General features: G+C 29.2%; 1 protein-coding gene across 1 annotated transcript; it reads right to left on the reverse strand.

Moving 5' to 3' along the window:
• Positions 1-6,333: 6,333 nt before the first annotated feature.
• On the reverse strand, positions 6,334-9,180 carry LOC129302622 (receptor-like protein 19). Its single transcript, XM_054941535.1, has 5 exons — positions 8,940-9,180; positions 8,770-8,847; positions 8,515-8,651; positions 6,742-8,017; positions 6,334-6,680 (listed from the first exon to the last, which is right to left on the reverse strand). The coding sequence occupies exons 1-5, from the start codon at positions 9,178-9,180 to the stop codon at positions 6,334-6,336; spliced, it is 2,079 nt and encodes a 692-aa protein (XP_054797510.1).
• Between the last annotated feature and the right edge of the window lie 280 nt (positions 9,181-9,460).

Consider the following 9,460-nt stretch of genomic DNA (forward strand, 5'->3'; position numbering starts at 1 on the left):
AGCCTAATAGTTCTGTTGTTGAGGGGGGAAAATCTGAATGTGTTATTATATTGATTGCAGAATATTCAAGCAATGGCATTCGACATCACAATGATTTATTTTATGACACTATAGCTATTTAACAAGTCTAAATAACTTTTATTTTGAAATTCATCAAGTACTTTATCAACAACATTAAGAAATTTTAGAGAAGAAAACTAATCAACGCAAAAACAATGGAATTTTTGCTCATACATTCAAATTTCAGTTACACACACACACATACATATAATATTTTCTTACAATTATATACAATTATCATATCATCTAATGATTTTCTTTAAATTAGAACATTGGAAAACGTGTATAAGATAAAAGTTATTAATTTGGGAAGGATAATGACAGTTAGTTAGTTCCTTAAGAGGAAATTAATAACAGTTAGGTACCTCATAAAATTTTCAAAGAAAAAGTTGAAAAATGGATTCAAATAATTATAAATTCAAGAATTTTAATTGCAAATAAAATATTTAAATTCCAAGTATAACAATCAATTTGTGATTTAAATTTCTATTTGTAACTATTTGAATTGATGATTATAATTCATTTATCAAGAATCTAATTAACTATCATTAATTCATTCTGTTAGGACTTTATTTTCATTCTTCCATTAACTTGTTTTTACAAATCAATAATTTTAGCATTTTCATGCAAGGTTAAATGATAATTTAGATTCTAAATTATATGCTTAAGAATAATTTGAACCATAAACTTGTTCTTAGCACATTTTAACCCCTAAGGATGTGTTTGATTGGGGGATTTTAAATGGGTGCTCCTCTCCTCTCATTTACTTAAGAAATTTTGTAGGGAAGGGCCCTCCCCTCCCCTAATATTGCTCCTCTCCAAATTAGGGATTTTTTAAGGGGGAAGCTAATTTTTTGACTATTTTGACCTCCGCTATTTTTTAATATTCTAAGTATATCTATAGTTAAAAAAAGAGAAAATTAATCTTTACTCTTCCAACTTTTAATTTACTTTTGACTCAGTCCCTCAACTATGACTCGCTTTTGACTCAGTCCTTCAACTTTTGAATCACTTACAAATTAGTCCCTTAACTTTTGTTAATTTTTTTTCATATTAACTTATTTCTCACATCAATGAGCAAGAGGAGAGTATTTTAAAATAATATATGATTATCTTTGTTATCCCTCTTATTTGATAAGAAATTTTTTTAAAAAATTAAAAAATAAGGACCGAATTATAGGCAAAATAAAAGTTGAGGGATTGAGTCACAGCGAATTATAGTTGAGGGACTAAGTCACAACGAGTCATAGTTGAGAGACTGAGTTACAAGTGAGTTAAAAGTTAAAAGATTAAAAGATTAATTTTTCTTAAAAAAAAAACTGTTTTTCATATTAGATTGTGCTTCACTTCTAAACCTCCATTGTTCTCATTGGATTTTTTTTTAAAAAAATTATAATTCATCATATTTTATTATATATTTAAGGGAGTTATTTATTCTTTATAAAAAATTATTATCATTATAATTATTTATTTAATTTTTTATTCACATATTGACAATATGATAGGATGAGAGTCAATTTTTAAGAAATCATGCTATTTAAATTGAGGTATAAAATTATTTTCTACAAGGAATAATTAAAAAATTTTTAAACTAATATATAAGGATATAATAGTAAATTAGTTATTACCTTTCTTTCCCTCCTCTCCTAAACCAAATAAAAGATCATTAAAAACTCCTCCTTCTCCTCTTCTCCAACAAAACCAAACAAGATAATATTAAAAACCTTCCCTTTCCTCTCCTCCCCTCTTCTTGAACAAAATACACCCTAAACAATTATACTCATGACAATTTGACCTTTATCATTAATTTTACGTAGACATGATTAATTCTCCCCCCCCTCTAGGTCCAGGAAGGGAGCTTAGAGGCAGATGTTGGGTGGTAGTTGAGGAAGGTGAGGGCTTGGGAGTCTTGGCTAAGCTTTTTGCCTCAAACACAGATGGAAATCCAATAATTATGAGAGAGGGAGTAAGGTATAGACTCATCTTTTATACTCATTAGTGTGATGAAATCTGAACCATCCATATTTTAATATGAATAATTCAGTTTAAAGTATTACTTTTATTTTTATTTTATACTTACTAAAATAAAATATTATAAAAAAATTAATTATCAATCTAATTTAGATTTAATTTAGAGGGTCCAATTTAATATTAAAATTTTTATGATTCTTATATATTAACTATCTAAATGTACTTTATACTGTCTGTAAATTTTTATTTTGATAAATATGACATTAAAAATTAAAATAGATAAAACTATCCATTTTTAAAAAATATTTTTTAAAAAAATTGAAAGTTAAAAATTTTAAATTTGAACTATGCAGAGTGCATATATATAGTCGATATATAAAAATTATCAAAATTTCAATATTACCTTGGACTCTCCAAATTTTGATAATTAAATTTTTTTATAATTTTATAAATTTTTTTGTAGTAAATATAAAATAATATTTTAAATCTGAACTATTCAAGTCAAAATTTAAATGATCTAGATCTCATTACATTGATGAGTATAATGTGATGAACACTGAAGATGAACTTGGTAAGATATGCTCAGCAAAGCTAGAGTGAGGGTGTAGTGTTTTAATCCATGTTTAGAGTTTAAAATGTATTAAAAATAAATTTAGGATTCAAATCACTCATGAACATATAATTTAGGATCTAACTTACCATTTAACCCTTTTCATATGTCATTTTTCCATTTCCGAACACAAGCAAATGTTAGCCATTTTCTTCTTAAAGAAGGTTTTATTTATTTTTGAAAATAGTCAAGAAAGAGTTTGATATGATATGCATAGTTTTGTTTGTTTATTTTAAATTGAAACTCAATGCCCTTTAACAAACGTTGTTTTTTTCATTTTGACAATATTTTTTTATTAATTCTCTCTTTTTATTATTGAATAGTATAATCCATCTTTAATTAACTTGTGCTTATTTTTATAATCTATTATATATATATAATCTTTATTTTAAGACTGTTCCTCGTCAATTTTTATATTTTTCAACTTTTAATTATTAACTTTAGATTAAGATAATTCAATAAGGCCATCAAGTGATTAGAAATAGTTGCTAAGAACCTATTGCTTCGGTGGCATTCCATACCTAAAAAAAAAGTGCTCTCTCTAATCCTATTTATAAGTTATTTCTATTATCTTTATCAATACTAATACAATAAAAGTATAAAAAATAAAAGTAAATGAAATTCTAAATATAACCCCCAAGTAAAAAACAAAAAGTGAAAAAATAATATAATATTATTTTTTATCTTTCTCTCTTTTACTTTTTAGGGATAATTTTGAAATTTTAATTTAAAATAAAACAATCTCATCAACTAATAACTTATAAAGCGGACGAAAATATATTTCTAAAATGTGACTAATATACATACAGAACCGAAGGAGCATGGTAGTATGTTCTACTTCCAAGTAGCTAGGAAGGTTATTGTTATTAGATATGTGTTGTGCGTGGTTGCATATGTGTAGGACCTGTTTCCTTTGGAAGAAGATTGGTTAGGATAGTCAAAAATATTTAAAATAGTTATTTCTTATTTTTATTTTTAGGTTGTATTCATTAAATTCATATCAATATATAATTGGATCACTAATTTTTTTTCCACTTAAAGTCCATAAATCTTTATCTATCATCTATAGTTGCATAATTTTGGATTAGGATTGGATTTGTTGGGTGGGATCCAGTCTCATCTAGCATTGTGCACATGACCTAAAAGATTAGTTAGCTCGGCCTTGCCTGGGGCATTTAGCTCGAACATATGCCATATTTTTTAGTTTTTTAATAATATCTATTTTATAGTATTATTTTTTGTTGAAAATTATTATGAACAATATTACTTTTATAATCTTTTGGGTATTTCTTATCATTATAATTTTTTTATCTCTTCTAAAACTTAATAAACATAGTATATACATAATCAAAACAAGGATGAATATTTGATATGATCGCATACCAAGCATCTCAACATAATTTAAATCTTTTTATTTTTAATAAACCACCTTCAGGATGCAAAATTTTATTGAAATCTAACATGACTTGATTTTTATATTTTTTACACAATTCTTTTTCCACAACCTTGTATTAAAAAAACATGATGAATGTGCAAAATACAAAATTAAAAACAAAAAACAAAACTCACTAGTTTATTAATGATTGTGAAATATTAAATTTCAATTATTCAAAATTTGATTGAGGGATTAAGATGGGGAATAGAGAGAAAGTGGAATCAAGTCCACAAACAAGAGATTTTCATCATTCCCTATTTCCCTCCCTTATCAAATGAGCTGGCGTGATGTGTGAATTATATTTTAAGTATGCTTTTTAACATTTCAATAAATTTTCATTTATTACCGTACCCTTCCATAGAAAAAAAAAAAACAGAGAGAAAATATCTTTCATATGTTCTCATTTAGCTTATGTTATTAATTATTTTATATTTTGGGAGACCATCATTTACAGTTAGGCTAGCCCGAGTTCTGAAAAGCTAGGATTATTATTAGCTTTCTCATTATTTAGCTCACGTTATAATATACACATATTAAATTGGAATATATACTAACTTTTGCTATCAATTGTTGTTTGTCATGTTTCTCTAACATTTTGTAGTGCTTGATTGTGTTTTATTTATGTGTTTGGAGACTTGAGTAAATTTTCTTTTGTTACTGTTCCGTAAAACGAGAAAAAAGCTTCCCATTCTGATCATTTTGCTCATATTATAAATTACTTTATAGTTTTTTTTTAGGATATTGACATTTACAATTAATTAAGATAACCTTCCCCTGCCACTATTCGGAAAATCTGGATTCGTGCTTGCCACACTCATTTAGCTACCATGTTGTAACAAATACATGCATACATTCATAGACAATACATTTTAAATTTCGATAAACCAGCGTTTGTAATTTTGTTGGCGCACATATACTTTTTGGAAATTTTCAAAACCCAACCCATATTTTTGAAGAGTTGGCCCATTCCCAACCTGTCATGGGCCGACCCACAACCCTTTTACAATGCCATGAAGGTAATAACTAACTACAACTAAAAGCGATAGATTTTCAACCTGCAAAAATAAATTAAAAAAAAAACTTTACACCTTCTAAACTAAGTGATATAATTACCAGATTTAAGAAAAAATATAAGAGCCAATAATAAAAAAAATTCAGATATTGATGGAAGACATAAGTGCATCACTTAATATAAACTATAAAAAAAACAATAATAACACCATCTTAAAATAGTTTAAGCACGAGTTCTAAGCCAAACATCATTAATTCATCACATCAAAGTATTAAATTTTTGAGTGATCAAACTCAAATAATTACATGAATCATACTTCAAATCTTTATTTCACTATCATACATAGTTAAGCTGCATCATATGTAAATGTGACCTTGCTTGATTCTCTTCACCTAAAGTTTACAATCGTATAAGGTAGTTAGTTAATTAATACAATTGAAATATATATATATATATAGAAAACATAACTTTAGGTCCTTATATTTTACTTACATTTTATTATTAGTTCCTATACTTTTTTTGATATTTTTGGCCCTACATTTTTATTTTTAATTATTTTAGGTCTTTCCATGAACAAAATATAAGAACCTTGAAGAGATTTAAAATAATAAAAAATAAAACAATGAAAAACATTGAAAAAATGTACAAAGACTAATAACAAAACACTAGCAAAGCACATGGAGTTAAAGTTATGTTTTCCCTATATATATATATATATATATTAATAGAGACAATATGAATAATGAACAAAAACAACATTAAAAAGTTACAGAATCAGTTTTTCCTACTATTATATACAAACGGGTAAATGTCCCCTAATTGCATTGCCGTGTTTACTTATATAATATTTTAATTATCTAGCGTGGATCAAAATTTTAATCAACTTAAATATAATTTTGAGTTTTTGTATATATGCACTTTTGGCCACGCACGAAGTTTCAATTCTTGCAAAATCTACTAGACAAATATAGACCTATGTATGTTATCATAATAAAAAAAAGACCTATGTATTATGTGACATAATATAAATTAATGAACATTAATATGAATAGAACTCGATCATATGACACACGCACACTAACACAAAAAACTTCTATTGTTATAAAGAAAGCATATCATAATGAAGCACAAACAAATATGCATGCAGGTATATTTCAAGCAATATAATAAAATATGCTAAATATAATCATATATTTATTTACCTTATAAATCAACACTCAAATAATGTTCAACGAAATGTAATGCTTAACGACTCCAACGCAGAACTGCGTGCCATTGTCCAGCATGTCTTTGATAATCAAGATAAAGTTGAGGAAAGATTATATAAAGAACATCATCCACATATTTCCAGTACATTATCTTCCATTTCCTCCAGAAGAAAAGAGGTCCGATAATAATGGCTAAGCCAAAAATCACTCCAAATTCCATGCCTGTGATAAATGTGAAATCAATTCCATGGTCATATTGAGAAGCTATAGGTGGTAGCATTAATCCTGGCTTCCCATTATTTGGAATTTTGGTCAAAGGAGGTCCATACAGCCCTTTATTGCCTTGGAAGGAAGAGGCATCAAATTGATTGAATTTGTGTGCCTCTAGGGATCGTTCCCACAAGATGATTAAATGAAAGGTTCAAAAATGAAAGGAATGATAGACTTGCAAGCTCTGTTGGAATCTCTCCGGTCAAAGAATTGTTTGACAAATCCAAGGATTCAAGCTGCTTCATATTTCCAATTGAAGATGGGATTTTGCCTGAGAAAGCATTATTTGACAAATTGAGAACATAAAGAGCTTCCAAGTTCATTAGCTCTTTTGGTGTTGGCCCTTCAAAATTGTTAGATGAAAAGTCAATCAAAGTGAAGGACTGTTGTATTTCATCCCATTCCATTTCTTGGCCTTTACTCACAATTGTCATTGAATAATAATGTGGTGTTCCAACAAAATAATTAAGTGCGATGTAATTAGAAATTGATACAAGTGGAATATCAACCATCATTGATTCCCAAGTTGTGAAAACTTTGGCCGGAAGAAATCCACTGAAGTTGTTAAAAGCCAAATCAATAATATGAATACACCAACTTCCATCATTTTCTAAGCATCCAATGGGACCTTGAAATTGGTTTTTTCGCAAAACCAAGACTTCAAGTGAGAATATGTTCCTTAGGAAGCATGGAAAGTGACCACTAATATGATTATTTCCAATATTTAGCACCCTCAAATTCGTGCAACTAATCATTGACTTGGGTATGAAGCCACTCAATTGATTTTCCTTTACATCTAATATGGAAAAATCACATGATTTTGGAAATGCATTTGGAATGTTGCCTTTGAGCTTGTTCTTTCCAAGAATTAGTATGGAGAGAGTCTCACTATGTATTAAACAAGGTGGGATTGTCCCTTCAAGCATATTATTGGAAAGATCAAGTTTTTTCATAGTTGGAATATTGCACAAGGAATGAGGAATGTCCCCATGAAATTTGTTTCTAGAAAGCTCAAGAAAATAAACTGAATGAAATTGAGCACCAATGTTATGTGGAATAACAGTGTTGATGTGATTTCGTGACAAGTCCAAAAAGAATGAGTTGATAAAAGGAGGAATGTTCCCATTGAGTTTGTTGGAGTGAAGATCGACGACATCCAAATTAACAGTGTAATTTAGCATGTGTCTTTCAAAGCCTGTCAAAGAATTGTTAGAAAGATCTAGATCACCATCTTCTCCAAGAATTTCCCAAATCCAATAAGGTATCAGTCCTATGAATTGGTTGTTAGAGAGATCAAGATATCCTATGTTTGATTGGTTTCTCAAGAACAATGGGAATTCTCTCAAATTACAAGAAGACAATCCTAGAATCTCTAAGTTTGGAAATGAAGAAAGGTTAGCATCCATAATATTTGCATCAGCTGACAAGTTGTTGTAAGAAAGATATAATCTCTATAGATGTTGACATCCTTGAAGCATATTAAGATTCAAATCACCATTTAAATGGTTGGATGAAAGATCTAATGTCTGTAGACGATGACATCCTTGAAGCATATTAAGGTTCAAATCACCATTTAAATGGTTGAATGAAAGATCTAATGTTTGTAGATGTTGACAGACTTGAAGCATATTAGGTTTCAATTCACCATCAAAATGGTTGAATGACAGATCAATATGTTCTATAAATGGGAGTTCAAATAAAGAAGAAGGGATTGGACCAGTGAATTCTGTGCTTGTTACTTTTAAAGTTTGAAGAGATCCATTGAGGGGGAAGCTTTTGAAGGACCCATGAAGATCAAAGTTGTATGATAGGCTTAAATAGGACAATGTTGCAATTTCAAATATCTTTTGTGGAAAATCTCCTATCAAGTTGCAATCCTCAAGACTCAAGACGGCTAATTTCTTTAAATTGGCAAAACTTTCAGGCATTGTGGATAATAGATAATTACCATCAAGATAAAGTCTTGAGAGGTGCTCAGTCTCCCTAATGAAGAATCAATGGGCCCAGAGAGATTGCAAGAGCGCATGCTTACTTCTTCAAGACTAGGAATTGCTAACAGAGCATTGCTCCAATCTTTCCCTTGAGCTGATATGTTTACATAATCTAAATACAAATACTTGATTTTTGTGAGGTTTTGGACTAGTTGTTGTAGATTTGGATTCTCAAGGTTCAAGGATGATAAAAAAGATAAATTAAGACAAACCAGATTTTTCAACTGGGAAATTTCCATTGGTATTTGACCTTTCAAACCATTGTCCGACAAATTCAAAGAGACCAAGTTCTTCAAATTTCCAATTGCAGGCGAAATTGAAGAATTGAAATTATTATAACTCAAATCCAAGTTCTAAAGATGTTTGAGACAAAAAAGAGCACTTGAATTATGCAATTCTCCATCTATGAATTCATTATTCAAGTCGAGACCAATAACATGCCCCTCCTTATCACAAGTCACACCATTCCAATCACAATGAGGAATGCTTTGATTCCACCTTTTCAGTTTAGTAGACTTTGAAGCATTGAACTGGAATTCGTTGTTCTTCAGTTGCAGCAACAGTGATTGTTGATCTTCAACACAAAAACCAGACACCGCCAACACGTGGCTGCAAAGGCACATGTAACAAAACAGTATGGAGTGAAGAAATAAAAACGAAAGGATCCTCATAATGGAAGACTATGAAGGATACTCCCTTGTGCAAAATCAGAGATTCAAGCAAATTCTCTGATACAAACTGTGCGTGTTCTTCAATTCAGGACTTGGACCTCCACATATAAATTCAGTGAACTCGAGCCTCGTTTTAATGAATGATAAAATTATTTGCGTGGTCCATTGCCAGGGGAAAAAAGGAAATGTATTGGCAATTCTTTTCTAAAAGTCATTGGAAGAGTTTATTTCA

Source organism: Prosopis cineraria, unplaced genomic scaffold (assembly GCF_029017545.1).
Source record: "Prosopis cineraria cultivar Desert tree isolate PC_DT_omini unplaced genomic scaffold, ASM2901754v1 PC2, whole genome shotgun sequence".
NCBI lineage: Eukaryota > Viridiplantae > Streptophyta > Magnoliopsida > Fabales > Fabaceae > Prosopis > Prosopis cineraria.

What these genes read in the sequence shown, in the direction of transcription:
- LOC129302622 (XM_054941535.1), bottom strand. Translation starts at nt 9,180, where the DNA reads ATGTGCCTTTGCAGCCACGTGTTGGCGGTGTCTGGTTTTTGTGTTGAA. An exon ending in TTTCCCAGTTGAAAAATCTG is followed by an intron (nt 8,652 to 8,769) that starts GTTTGTCTTAAT and finishes TAAACATATCAG; the next exon opens with CTCAAGGGAAAGATTGGAGC. An exon ending in GATTCCAACAGAGCTTGCAA is followed by an intron (nt 6,681 to 6,741) that starts GTCTATCATTCC and finishes AACGATCCCTAG; the next exon opens with AGGCACACAAATTCAATCAA.